Raw genomic sequence first — 14499 nt, 5'->3', positions numbered from 1 at the left:
GATTTCAAAACATGGATATGAAATGTTTTAACTCATAGTCAATTTGATTGTATTATTTTTATTTTAACATTTAAATAAAACTCATTTTTATTCAATGTTGGACTTGAGTTTTGTAATACAGTCTTTTAAGTTATTTAATTATAGTAGAGTAACCCTTTTAATTTTTTGTGGGTATGTTTGTCTTAGATAAATCTTTTAAGTTACATTATGTATGCACTATTACTCTTTAACACTAATATTTATTATTTTATCGATGTGACAAGAACTAAATATATTCATATCCTACATATGCTTCTTCTTCCTTTTTTTTATCCTCCAAATTAAAAACCATATAATAAGTGGAAGTTAAAATAAATGCATGTCATTGTCTCATTCAACGATAATGGGTTGATTTCTCAAAAGTCCAATGGAAGGCGAGAAGGAGTACAAAAATGTGGTTTTGATACGAAATTTTTGATTCACACATTGATAAAAATAGTGCTCAACAAAGAAAGAAAATTATGGGATAGAAAAATTTTGTGATAAATTAATTTGTTGTGAATTTTCTATTTATTTTAAGAGCCTTATAATTACATATTAGTGTACTATTATAAATTTTGTTGAGACAAATGCCCTTAATAATGTTTTAAAGAAAACAAACTTTTATGATTAATGTTAAAAAGATGTTGATTTATATTTTTATCTAAATTGTGTTTTTGAGTGATTCATATGCTAGATTATAATGCAAGTGCTAATCAAGAAGCAAGTTAAACCAATATATATATCTCTCTCTGATATCAAAGTCGTTATCAATACATTCAGAATAAATGATGTCTTACATTTAAAATATCAACAAACATTTTTTCAATCAACGATTAAGAACAATAAACTAAAGGTCAACCTTAAAAGATCAAATGGTCATGTATGTGAAGTTTAGAAGGATATGAGAAGAATAGACATGGCAACGGGATAGGGCGATGACGGATTTTGTCTTCCCCACTCCGCACCCGACTAATCAGGAAAAATCTGCACTTGCTTCTGCTTTTTAGCATATGTGAAATTTATACCTTCATTCTCGCCCGTAACCGTAACGGGTTTCGGGTCCCTCCCCACACTCGCACTCATTCATATATTTAAAATTATAAATTTAAAAATAATATCTATTATAATTAATATGATAAAATAATTATTATTAGACAATAATAAAATTTTTAAAAAAAATATTCAATATGTACATGTATATAAAATTTAAAAATTACAATAATATTACTAGCGGAGCGGGTTTGGGTGGATATCAACACACTCGCACCCGAATTTAAATTGCGGGGAAAACCCGCAACCAATCAAAGCAGATTTTTCCCGCCAAAATCAAGACGATTTCGGACATGTGGGTGCAAATTATGTTGTCATCCCTAGAGAAGATTGGAATGTTCGAACTAAAAGATAAAACTGATAAGCATTTTTACCATGTACCAACAGAACTGACTGCTACAACAAAAAAGACACTTCAAGTTTCAATATTAATCTCATGAAACATTCACAACACTTTTACCTTTTCCTCAGTTGTACTAAATTATGAGCAGTCAAACCAGAACATTATGATGTCTTGAGTTTTAACTAAAATTGCTTGTGATATCAACAACTCTGAAATCATTCTCCTGCTCTTATATATAGGGGAGACGTCATAACCTAAATAACTAAGAGTTTTGCATAGGAGCATATTCCACTTAACTAGTGCTCGACAATTAAAGAACTCTTCATACAACAAAAACTCTCAAGATTGTTATTAGATATGAGGATCAATCTTTCTAAATATGTTTTTATTCAAAGCAATTTCATTCATCTAAAGGTTTTAAACTAGATCCCATAAACCTTCCTAAAATTGTAAACATTCTTATCTCAACCTACAAGTTTTAAAGTAGATTGTGAATGATTGTAATTGTTGTATATTTAGTTGTGACTTAATACACAGAGAAATCTTGTTGAGGTAAGGAGAGAACACCTTGTAAAAAGTCTCAAGTGGTAGAAGTGTAAGTTGTAGAAGTTGAGATATTCTTAGAAGAATTTTAGAGAAAAATCTCACTAATTGTGAGAACTAGGCATAGCTCAAGTTGGGTGAACCAAGATACTTCTTATGTGTGATTATATTCCTTAACTTTTTACCTTTCATGCTTTAAATTTATATGGCACATATATATTGCATTAATTTTTCTTCTGCACTAACACTTCAAAACATTATGAACTCAACTTCCTCCAAATTATCATCTGGAGAATCCTTTATCTTAAGTGCATATTAAATTTTTAAAAAGATCACAATTAAAACTCCCTTTTCATGTGACTTTTACTTCCACTTCAAAACCTACCACCACCACTCCTACTTGCCATTAGCACCCTGACTATGCCTTTTGACTGCTCAGAGACTCACACATCTCTTCATAATGCCTTAGATCCTACTCCTACATCACTACATATACAACCTCATGGAAACTCACCAACTAGTACACCTTCTCCCCCATTAGGGGAACCAAATAGAAAAAGACAATTAACATCTTATTTGACGGATTATGTGTTCAACTCTTCCATTGGATATGTAAGATCACACTATTCATGTACTTTATATCCCGTTTCTTCCTTTTCATTCTTTTTTTACATTTGTGCCTTTCACACTGTAGTTATTTTTTTTTTGTCAATCACATATAACATTGAGGCTAAAACCTATGGGGATTTTAATGGATCACATATTCACAATTGGTTGTGAAGTCAAAACTAGATGCATTTGGCATACATGGGATAAAAGTTCTTCTGATATTCCATCAAATATAAAACCTATTGGCAACAAATGGGTTTACAAGATCAAACCTAAGCCAAATGAATCTATAGAAATGTATAAGGCTAGGTTAGTGGACAAAGGCTACAACCACAATAAGGGACATAATTTTTTGATACATTAACGCATGTAGCCAAACTCATTGTCGTTAGGACTTTGTTAGCCCTAACATCCACTCATAATTGGCCTTTTCACCAATTGGAGGTCAACAATGCCTTCTTGCATGCTAATTTGCATGAAGATGTTTATATGAAAGTGTCATGTCACTACCTTAAGGTATTTCGTGTTCGAAGCCTAACCAATTTTAAAATGAAGGACAAGATTGCTTAAGTACTTTCTTGGCTTGGAAGTCGCACATTCTAAATCTAGAATTTCTATATTATGGATAAAGTATTGTCTAGATTTACTTCATGACTCAATATTTCTAGAATCCAAACCTACAACGAGTCAACTTGATCCCTCTATCAAATTATATTAATGTAATGGCAAAGCCATTTGAGGATATTTCTACCTATAAGAGAATTATATGAAAATTGTTGTATTTGAACACTATGCTTTAATATTAACTTTGCAATTAAATAGTTGAGCTAATTCCTTCATGCATCTTCGATGAATCGTTTTAATAGTTCTTGCAGAGTCATCAGATATCTCAAACATAACTCTAGGTATGGTTTCTTGTTTCGCATAAACTCATACGTTCAAATCCTAGGGTATTCTATTTGTGATTAGAAAGATACCTAAATTCTAGGATATCAATATCAGGATATTGCTTTTTCCTTACATCTTCATTCATGTCCTAGCATGCCAAGGAAACAACATATTGTGTTTTGATCATCCTATGAGGCTTAGTATAGATTCCTCTCCACTAACGTAGATAAACTACAATTGTTACTCTACTTGTTGAAGGATTTAAATGTGATATGTTCCATGCAACAATGGTTGTATTGTGTTTGTCAAAGCATTATGCACACTACTTCAAACCCTGTCGTTCATGAAATAACAAAAAACTTGGAGATTGATTGCCATCTAGGAAGAGAAAAATATGCATAATGGCATATTTAGGTTTCTTCCTATTCCCTCACAGGAATAGTTGGCTGAATTCCTTACCAAGGCACTACCTCCACCTAAGTTTACCTCTTTCAGTCCCAAGCTAGGCGTGATAGACTTTTATCATGCTCCAACTTGTGGTAGATCGTTAAATAATACACAAGGTATAGACAAAAGTGTCAACGTTAACACTAAACGAACAAGTGCATCAATGTTATCAACATAAGACACAAGTTAGGTTGCAACACAATAGAATGTCCACATACATCGAGCCTACTACATTCAAAATTGTGTTATAGATTTCTTTAAAAAATAATTGAATTTTATAGCTTTGATTTTGTATGCAATATGATCTAGCTTAATGTGCATCCTAGCTCAACTATATAAACTTGATTTTAGTTCACCATTATTGATTCAATAAAAATTCATTCACACTACCTAGTTATCTTGTGTTTTCTACCCTAAATTCAAATGCATATTACCCTAACTAGTTATTTCAACACCAATCACTTAAATTTTTAAAATGGGGAAGTTTTTGTCGGACCACTGTTTCACGTTTATTTTTCGACCAGCGTAAACCTCATTTGATAAAATTGGGTGAAGAAACAAAAATCACATAATGTCTACGACAAAACCCCTAAGTTTATTTCACAATCAGATTCAATTTTACGGAGACCACGGTGTCCGTGATCACCATATCATTTGTGGGTAAGAAATTAGTCACCTTCATCCATTTTCTTTTCATCTTATATTCAATCAAAAGAAAGAAGAAAAAACTGATTGATTCCATATTCCATTCCATAACCAACTTCACTCTTCAACCCATTCCACAATCCACCTACTCCACCATCATCATCTAAAAAAACATGTTGATGTTGAAGAGGAAAGAAAAATCAAATAAAAGAAAAAAAGTGTTGTTGAAGAATTGATGGAGTCTTACATGATTGGTGTCTTGTTTTCATTTTGATCTTTTATGATTCTTATTTCCGGTTCAATATTTTCCATTTTCATTGTTTGTGAGATATGGCATTAGTTTATGAATTATTATTATTATTTTGAAAACAAAATTGTTGTATAAATGTTTAAAAAAAAGCTATATCAACAACAAAAAAAGTGATGAATGTGTTTCCTAAACCAACAAGTTTGTAAAATCAAATTTCATGACTAAATATAAATAATCATAAAGGTGAAGGTGTTTCATATGAAGTCAATCAAAAACTCAATTGAAGACACTAACATTTTTTTTTCTCATATTACACATATTAAAAAACGCTTTTAATCTTCATTTATAGAAAATGCATTTGTTAACAGTTTTTTTTTTATAAAACAATGTTATTTTTATAAAAAAAAATTGAAAATATTTGCACATCTGTTATAATTTTTAACAAAAAAATATAAAAATTATTTTAAATAAAAAGTTATTTTTAATCTTCTTTCTTTAAATTCATTTTCTTGTAACATGTTATCTAAAAAAAATTACTACAATAAATAAACACAACAACTTCTCATTTATATCAAAAAAATTAAAAAAAAAATAATCTCTAAACCGTGTGAAATATCAAAATTAGTTTTTTGAGAATTCATAACGTATGAATTGAAATCCCTAATATACTGCGTTGTCGCGGGAATCAAAAGTGTTCTGTAAAATTCCTACTTGCGATTCAACTATTATCACTTTCTGTGACTCTTTCTTCTCTACTCAACCACGAAACTGCTTCCATAATTGCTTCTTCCAACGATGGAGGAACAAATCTCATTCAAGAATCTTCATAGCAGAGAGTACTCCGGTCACAAGAAAAAGGTACCCTTTTCCTCTTTCATGCTTAACCCCTTCAAAGTTCTAAACTTTCCTTAGGTTTATGTAAAAAAACAACCTCTATTTTCAATGTTTCTGTTTCAATTTTCATATGGGTTTTTTTTTTTTTTTTACCTTTTCAAAAAGGTGCACTCAGTGGCTTGGAATTGCATTGGTACAAAACTTGCTTCTGGCTCTGTTGATCAAACGGCTCGAATTTGGCATATTGAGCCACATGGCCATGTAACCTTACTCCTAATTGTTCCTTCTCTCTCTGGTTTTTGCTTTAATTTTCTATTACTTAATGTGTTTTCTCTTACAATTTTTTTTTCTTTTCAATTATCTTTCTGTTATAAATTGACTCGTTTTGAATTGGAAAGTATCCAGTTGTTTCATTTCATGGATTAAGGGAGACTAAGGCCATTAGTATCGCCTTAGGTTTATGCTTCTCTTTTTATTTTGACTTATCTTATGAATCATCACACAAATATTTATATGATTTAAAAGATATGTATACTAAAAATTCACTATTTTGCTACATCATTACACTTTTGTAAACTTCATTTAATGGTGTGATATTGAAAAATGGAGAGCTTGCATTAGATGTTGGTGGAAAACTAATTTACACCCACAATGTATGTCTATTAAACTCCTTTATATTAGAGTTTGGACTTTGGATACACTCATGAAAATAGTTAATATTATGTTTATAATCTGCTTTTTAAGTTTATTTCAATCAAATTCCCATAATGACTTATGAATAAATGTTTAATCAAGCTCCCTAGAATAGTTTTTTAATGGATAAATGCTTAATTAAGTTACTCACCTAAACTCGCTCTAAATATGCGTCTTAGCTAAATAGTGATGTTGTCACAAAGAAACGTGGTAGGTTTTGCTGTTTGTAAAAAGATTCAACTATTGAAGTTTCCCTTAAGTATTGATAATAGTTTAAGCTCTTCCCTTTTGAAATTACTGCAGAAAATTTTGATGTAGTTTTTTAGTAGTTCCTTTTTTTTTGGTGAATGAGATGACATGACCTATAGAGGATTTACCTTTGAGTAATATGTCCTTTTAATTTATGGTGTGGCTTTGATTACCTTCATGATCTGAAATGACAGTGATATCAGAGTATTTTTCTTTTGAGATTAAAACTTGTCGTATTAAATCAAGAAATACATAACGAATTATGTATGATCATTAGACAGGAAATTGTTGTTGAAACTTGTAGCTGTATAGTAAGCTAAGCTCATCTGTTAACTTTTCCATGAACATCATAATATAAATGAAACATTTTGTCAAGACATTCTCTTTCTGTTTGGGCTTCTACTTTTATGTTCCTGTAAATTATTTTAACCTTTTCATTATTTTGTTGATAGAAATTTGATTGTTCCATTTTGGGTGTGTTGATGGGGGTTATTATAGGGTAAGGTCAAAGATATTGAATTGAAGGGTCACACTGATAGTGTGGATCAGCTATGCTGGGATCCTAAACATGCTGATCTTATTGCAACTGCATCGGGTGACAAGACTGTTCGTCTGTGGGATGCTCGTAGTAAGTGATCATTCAACTGTACAGTTCGTTTCTTATTAATCATACAGAATGAAGAGGAATTATTACGGGCTTTTATATTTTGGGAGACTTTAAATACATTGTATGGTTATATTTCACCCAATCCGACATAGAGATAACATACATGATTATTGGAACGAGCAAACAATTGGTATCTTTAATTGAAAATACTTCGATAAGTGAAATAAATGTCTTTCTTGATGATTAGTTGCAAAATAATTTTAAGTTTTTCTACTTTTGAGTTGGCTTAAAGAAAATATAAAAGCATTATAAATGGAGATTATTTATGATCTTTTGAGGGCTAGGAAGGGGGTTTGGAGAAATGCTTCTCATATTTGATTTCTGCAGGTGGAAAATGCTCACAACAGGCAGAACTTAGTGGGGAGAATATCAACATTACGTACAAACCGGATGGTACTCATGTAGCTGTAGGTAATAGGGTATGTTACACAATCCCTACATTCGCTTAAAGCTCTGAACTGTAGATGTTGTGACGTGTGATTATTGGATATGTTAATATCAACTATGTCTTGCATACGTTTGAGTGGATTCTTTTTCTAAATCATTGAGCTTTGTATTGTAGCTACTAAAAAGACGACGTTTATATTATCTTGCTGTTTTTGTGGCATGTGAATTCTTACCTTGTCTTTGTTTTTTATAGGATGATGAATTAACAATATTGGATGTTCGGAAATTCAAACCAATTCATAGGCGCAAGTTCAACTATGAGGTATTGCCTAGTTTATGCTTCATTTTTGTAGTCTGTTCTGTTTCTGACAGTTTGTTATGGCATATTTAGAGGCTAAAAAGTGAATCTGTTAGAAACCTAGAGAAGAGAAATGGGATATTGGTAGAGACTCAACCAAAAGAAATAAACAATTTTATTGAAAAACTGAGAATAGGAGAAACAATTCTTCCTTGGTGGTTTCCCTTTACTAATGAACCGTTGTCGCTTTGTGTACTAAATGTTAACAAGTTCCCTCTAACTAGCTAGCTAACTGCTCTGGTTGTCCCTAACTAATTTCCCGTTCTTCTGTTGTAACAGAAACCAAACCTTAAAAATTATGACCAACTAGTCTTTTTACCACATTCTTATATTATTTCAGAAAATATGAATGTGCTTTCCTTTTATCAGTTTAATCGATAAAATAACTTGTGACTATCCAGCTATGTTTGTTGAAATTTACGGTTTGATAAATGGCTTGCTAGTTGGATTTGTGAAATGTGAATTACCTATTGCCCTTTTAATTGATATAAATTTTCCGGTCAACTGGCATAACCAAGTGCCGTGGAGTCAAACCATCATAATCAACCATGAATTTGCATGCTTGTTTTGTTTGACTTCCTTATTGGTCGAATATGAGTGGCTTACGACTTTTATGCCTTGAAACCTGACATATTTGTTAAAAATAGAAACTCAAGAAACTTGTTTTTACTTACGGCCAAATCAATGCAAGCTATAAGGGTTCACCCTTGATAGAAAAGAATATGAATTACTAATATATGCAAAAATGATCAGAGATTTGAGCATATAGTCTCAGTTGGCATTGTCACCATAATATGATAATACTCCCGCTTCCCAACTTTCATAGCACACATTCCATACAGTGGCAAGCATTTGTTTAACTCTTTTCAGAAGAATTAAATTCACTCTACTCAATGATTCCTGTATTCTTCTTAGGTAAATGAGATTGCTTGGAACATGACTGGCGAGATGTTTTTCTTAACAACAGGAAATGGTAAGGTCATTGTTTGCGTTGTTAGTTACTTTCTAAAATATTACTCAATACCTTTTGCTTCAATGGGTTTGTATAGAGTAGAAAAATATCTTATATTCTGTTACATTCTCACCTACTTAGGGACTGTTGAAGTATTGTCTTATCCATCTCTACGACCTCTTGATACCCTCATGGCTCATACAGCTGGTTGTTATTGCATTGCAATTGACCCTACAGGAAGGTATGTTTCTAGTGTTTGTTATTTCTTGTCTTGCAAATTGCAAGCAAGGTAGTACAGCTGCATATTGGAATAAAAAATTGTTAAACAAAAAATTGTTGCACATTTTAGGGCCTGTCGTCTACTTACAAAAAAAAAATCAGTTTTCATTTTTTAAATTTGTATTAATTTTGAATTGCTAACAAGTGATGGAAGACTCGTACTGTTAATAATTGTGATGAAGAGAAGATAGAAGGATATCTATAGAGAATATATTTTTAGAAATAATGAAAACAATGTTGACATTTTCAAAATTTCTTAAAATGTTGAATCTATTTTCATAAACTGTAAAAGAAAATTGGCTAGGGATGTATTGAATCTATATTCTATCAAGTTTATTTGTTGAAGTGAAAATGAAAACAGGACACATGGAAAGCAAACAGGACTTTAATTTTCTGTCTTCATTTTCTCCGATAGATTATCTTCATTTTTCAAAAGTAGAATAGACATAACAAAATAGATATCCTCGTGTTATTGAGACAGACATTTTGCTGTTGGAAGTGCTGATTCCCTTGTCAGCTTGTGGGTTATCTCGGAGATGCTTTGTGTGCGTACCTTTACAAAGCTCGAGTGAGTTTTCCCTAACTTTCATGTTTGTTTATTGTATTATGATTTTGTTTTTTAAAGTATAATTAGTGTTTAGCTTCTAGTGACAAATTTGGAATGTTATGCTTCTCAGATGGCCCGTTCGGACCATTAGTTTCAATCATACTGGGGACTTGATTGCTTCAGCAAGTGAGGACTTGTTCATTGATATTGTAAGTTTGTAAATGCCATGTTTATTATATCTTTTTGGCTTAAATATGTTGTTGATCCCTTTACTGTGTAATATACTTTTTTGTTTTGTTTTAGTCTCTGTAACATACGTTTTTCAGTTTGTGTCCACTTTTTTTCGCATTAGTCCTGTATGAATTGAACATAATCAAAATATTACAGAAACTAAAGCGAATAATATCACAAGACTAAAACAAAATAATGAGGGCGAAAACAAAAACATCAACATTTAAACCATTTTTTTAAATAAAAATATATTTTTGTTGGTTATTCAATATCGAAGATACATTGCATAATCATAATTTACTTCTTGTAACAGTCAAATGTTCATACTGGAAAGACAGTGCATCAGATTCCTTGTAGGGCTGCCATGAATAGTGTTGAGTGGAATCCTAAATACAATGTACTTGCATATGCTGGTGATGACAAAAACAAGTATCAGGCTGATGAAGGTATGATAATTTTACACCTGCCAAGTGTTGTTATTTTGGAATTAACTTATGCATATTTTGGTTGCAGGTGTTTTTCGAATTTTTGGTTTTGAAAATGCTTAATATTTGGCAATTGGCGTATACACATTTTCCTTGGTAGTTAAGAATGCCAACGAAGGACAAGAAGAACTCAGAGAAAAAGATGAGATGTCCGATATTCCTTATGGAGATTAATTTAATACATCATTGTAGCTAACGGCTAATATTTTGTTTTTAAGATTTTGGATAAATTACACATCTTTCTATTTTTGTATCAAAACTTCTATTTTAGCATCAATGGATCTTTCAATGTATTTACACATAAGTACTATTTTTTTATGATAAATATGAGTTTAATTTTTAAGTTAAGAGAGAAAAACTTCACTGAAAAATCTAAGTGACAAAATAGACAGAAATATTTTAAATGAGATAATTGAGTCAGAAATATTTTGTTTATATTAATAAAGTTATTTGAAGGAGACTAATTAATTAATTAATTAATATATAAGAAGAAATTAAACACTAAAAACTTTTTAATACAAGAAAGCATTATGATAAAAGATTAAAATTCAAACACTAAAACTTTTTACCCTTTGCCTTCTGACCAAGTTTTATATTATTTTTGTGCTTAATAACCAGTTTACCTTCAAAATTTTATTTTCTCTATCAAGTTACAAAATGAGTTGCAAAACTGAAGGGTGGCTTTTATTTCATAAGATAAGATATTCAAATGAATAGTAGTACAAAAATGAATCAAAATTGAAGCCGCATGCAGTATAACAAGCTGCATTAGTGTATACAAAATGAATCAAAATTGAAGCAGCTGTTATACTAACAGCTGCATTACAAGTGTTAAAAAAATTGTAGATACCAAGAGCACACAAGAGGTGTAGCTAATCATCAAGGAAATCCTTCTTGAGTTGCAACTTGAAACCAGTGATGATTGTCTCCTATCTTCATAGATGGTGCTTCATTCCCATCTTTGCGAAATTTGCTTAGTTTGAATTGAAACCCTGGTACTTTGTCCATGATTCACTAAAAATCAATCATTTCCATTGTCGCCGCCATTATCTAAGTCAGGTTGAGATCAAATGACTAATGCTTTGGATTTCAGAAAATCAAAAACTCAGAATCTATATTGTCAGATCTTCATCAGATCAATCGGACCAAAAATGCTTCATTCCCATAGCAGAGGCTGAAAATGCAAGAAACATTAACCATATAAAAAAAAACATTACAAATCTCATAAACAAATAGCATTAAATGGAAAAAGACAAGATTTTTTTATACCATAATAGCTAGTCCTCATCATTATCAACAACCATCAACTAAAATCAATAAATCCATGCTCCATCATCATCACAACCCACAAAGAACAAATTTGGAAATAGGAAAAGCCAAACCTGTAAAACAAACAAGACAAACAGTAAGCAAATAATGAGAAAACAAAGTAACCACCTTCCATTTAATCTCAACGCTTGAACTCTTCATCTTCTTCCCATTCACAGGCTCCTTAGACAAATCAAAGCTAGCCCCTTTCATCCTCAACTCTTGAACACACCTACCAACACCTCTACTATCATTCCTCTCCCTTTGTAACTGTTCCCAAACCTTCCAATACCTTTGCAATTTCACTTGAACCAAAAGCACAAACACAAGTGAAGTGCAAAGTGACACCATGGAAGGAACCCACCAAATCTTACAAACAGCAACTGGGCCGTTTTGGGCTTGTTGGGCCTTGGCCCATGAAGTGAACAAAAGGGTCAAGAAAAAACCATGAAAGATAAAGAAAAAAGAGGCAAGTTGAAAAAGTTCAGATTTTATTGAACCCAATCTTGTTTCTTTTCTTGCAATGCGTTTGGCGAAGAGATTTTCTTCTCTTTGCCAAAGCTTCAAGAGTAAGAGGTGACCGGGACTTTCGGATATCTCGGTTAAAGGGTGGTCCTCAATTGCTTCAAACATGTTTGACAACAACAAAACCTTGTTGTTGTTCTGATGTTCTTGGTCTACTGGGATTTCAACAACGTGGTGTGTGTCTTTTTCAGCCATTTTAATAATAATAATCAGAAAATTAAATAAAATTCAAATAGAGAAATATAAAAGAAATATAAACAGTAATGATATGAGATTGAATTGCAGAGAAAAGTAAAAGTAGATCGAGTATTTTGATCGTTTGATTGCAGAAAGCGTGTAGAGTTTGTGAGATAGATTTGTGAATTTGAAGGTATATATATAGCTATATAGCTATGATTCCCAACGGTCGTTTTTTGTTTGTAACGGTCCTGAATAAGTTTATTGGATTTTTATATACATATCTTTTTTAAACATACTAAATTGTTACATTTAAAAAAAAAAATAATAACAAACGGCTCTCTTTTTTAACACTACTAACATGTCCGACCCGACTTTCTGAACACTTTTTTTTTTATAATTAAAATATAAAATAATAAAATAAAATTATCTTAATAATAATAATAATAAAATTATATTAATTAAATTGAACAAAGAAAATAAATTAAATTAAAGAAAAAAATACAATAAATTGAATAAAAAAATACATCAAATTTAAATTTTATTATTATTATTATTATTATTATTATTAGTATTTAATATTATTTTATTAAAAAATTGAGTTATTGATTATTTAATAAATTAAAAATAATTAAAATATTATTGATTATTTAATAAATTAAAAATAATTAAAATATTTAAAAAATCAAAATATTATTAATAAAATATATATTTAATTGAAAGAAAAAAATACAGTTAAATAGATGTGACAAAACAAACCACGTGTTATATTACAACAACTTTCACCTATTGTTTTTTTATCTAATAAATAATAAAATATATATTTAATTGAAAGAAAAAAATACAGTTAAATAGATGTGACAAAACAAACCACGTGTTATATTACAACAACTTTCACCTATTGTTTTTTTATCTAATAAATAATAATAATAATAATAATAATAATAAGTTAATTTATTATTTGACGTGTGTAATACTCAAAGGGACACTTTCAAGGTATCCCCTATGAACTCAACATAACATATACTTACTCTTAATAGGTGTAGGGCCGTCACGTGCAACCAGATACACATATCTTCGTTTACTTGAATTAAAATTTGTATTAATATTTGTAACTTTTTATTCTCTTATTATTTTAAATTATATACTTTTAAAATATTCAAAACTATTTTATAATTCCAAATAGTTGTTCATGTTAAAATCTTGAACTTTAACAGTGTTTTGTACTTTATTGGTTTTATAAACTCAAATTATTTGAAATTGTTGATTTACTGATTTTAGGAATTTGTTAGCGGTTGAAGCTTTAAATTTTAGGAATTAATTTTGTGATTTGCAATTATATTAATAGATTGTTCATTGATAAACACTGCAATTGATCATTAAGTGACCGTTGTGAGAAATTAAGTGAGTATGATTCGAGATATGATGAACATACAAAAAAGAAAAAGTTTGAAAAGTAACTCAATCTTAAACAAGAGGTCTTGATAATTTAATTTAATTTTTTTTATAAAAGAATCACTCATTTATGTTGAAAATCATAATATTGATGTTTAAAATTTTGATAATGTTCATTGTGACGATGTTAATGTAAATAATTCACTTGATAACGAAGATGTTTGTAAAATTGTGATATAACATATAATTTTGAGAATTTTTTTACATATAAATATAATTGAATGTACCAAAGTAGTAAAATTTTATAATTAAAAAAATATTTATGTTAAAAAGAATTGAAAAATAAATAACTTTTTTGGTCTTAGAATAGATGATAAATTTCACCATAATTAACTATGTTGATACCTAATTTTGTCTGTTATTTTATGATTTTTAATAAATATTAAAATAATAATAATGATGAAAATGATAATAAAAATAAATAGTTAGACTTTTAAATTTTAGAAAAACATGGATGTGTTTGGTTTCTATTTGACTATGATTCCTTTTAGAAATTTTAACTATTTTTTAAAATATGAAAGAAAAAAAAATGTATTTAATTGAATTTGATTGATGG

At 30.0% G+C, this 14499-nt stretch overlaps 2 protein-coding genes across 2 annotated transcripts; one reads left to right on the top strand and one right to left on the bottom strand.

Moving 5' to 3' along the window:
• The first annotated feature begins 5403 nt into the window (after window positions 1-5403).
• On the top strand, window positions 5404-10826 carry LOC101502460 (THO complex subunit 3). The gene is made up of 11 exons (XM_004500134.4): window positions 5404-5654; window positions 5796-5891; window positions 7071-7200; window positions 7567-7658; window positions 7880-7948; window positions 8900-8957; window positions 9078-9177; window positions 9697-9783; window positions 9893-9971; window positions 10307-10439; window positions 10507-10826. Exons 1-11 carry the CDS (start codon window positions 5592-5594, stop codon window positions 10539-10541), a joined length of 942 nt encoding a protein of 313 aa, XP_004500191.1. The 5' UTR covers window positions 5404-5591; the 3' UTR covers window positions 10542-10826.
• A 314-nt stretch (window positions 10827-11140) lies between these two features.
• Window positions 11141-12661, bottom strand: LOC101502143 (uncharacterized). The gene is made up of 2 exons (XM_004500132.4): window positions 11748-12661; window positions 11141-11652 (listed from the first exon to the last, which is right to left on the bottom strand). The coding sequence occupies exon 1, from the start codon at window positions 12504-12506 to the stop codon at window positions 11817-11819; it is 690 nt and encodes a 229-aa protein (XP_004500189.1). The 5' UTR covers window positions 12507-12661; the 3' UTR covers window positions 11141-11652; window positions 11748-11816.
• Window positions 12662-14499: the final 1838 nt, after the last annotated feature.

The sequence above is a fragment of the Cicer arietinum genome, chromosome 5, assembly GCF_000331145.2.
Source record: "Cicer arietinum cultivar CDC Frontier isolate Library 1 chromosome 5, Cicar.CDCFrontier_v2.0, whole genome shotgun sequence".
Lineage (NCBI taxonomy): Eukaryota > Viridiplantae > Streptophyta > Magnoliopsida > Fabales > Fabaceae > Cicer > Cicer arietinum.
Note: the sequence above shows the minus strand (reverse complement) of the source record. Positions and strands in the feature narration are given on the sequence as shown.

Excerpts from the sequence above, each read along its gene's own strand:
- LOC101502460 (XM_004500134.4), top strand. The coding sequence starts at position 5,592 with ATGGAGGAACAAATCTCATTCAAGAATCTTCATAGCAGAGAGTACTCC. Across the intron at positions 8,958-9,077 it reads TTTCTTAACAACAGGAAATG|GGACTGTTGAAGTATTGTCT; the intron begins GTAAGGTCATTG and ends TCACCTACTTAG. Across the intron at positions 9,178-9,696 it reads GCAATTGACCCTACAGGAAG|ACATTTTGCTGTTGGAAGTG; the intron begins GTATGTTTCTAG and ends TTATTGAGACAG.
- LOC101502143 (XM_004500132.4), bottom strand. The coding sequence starts at position 12,506 with ATGGCTGAAAAAGACACACACCACGTTGTTGAAATCCCAGTAGACCAA.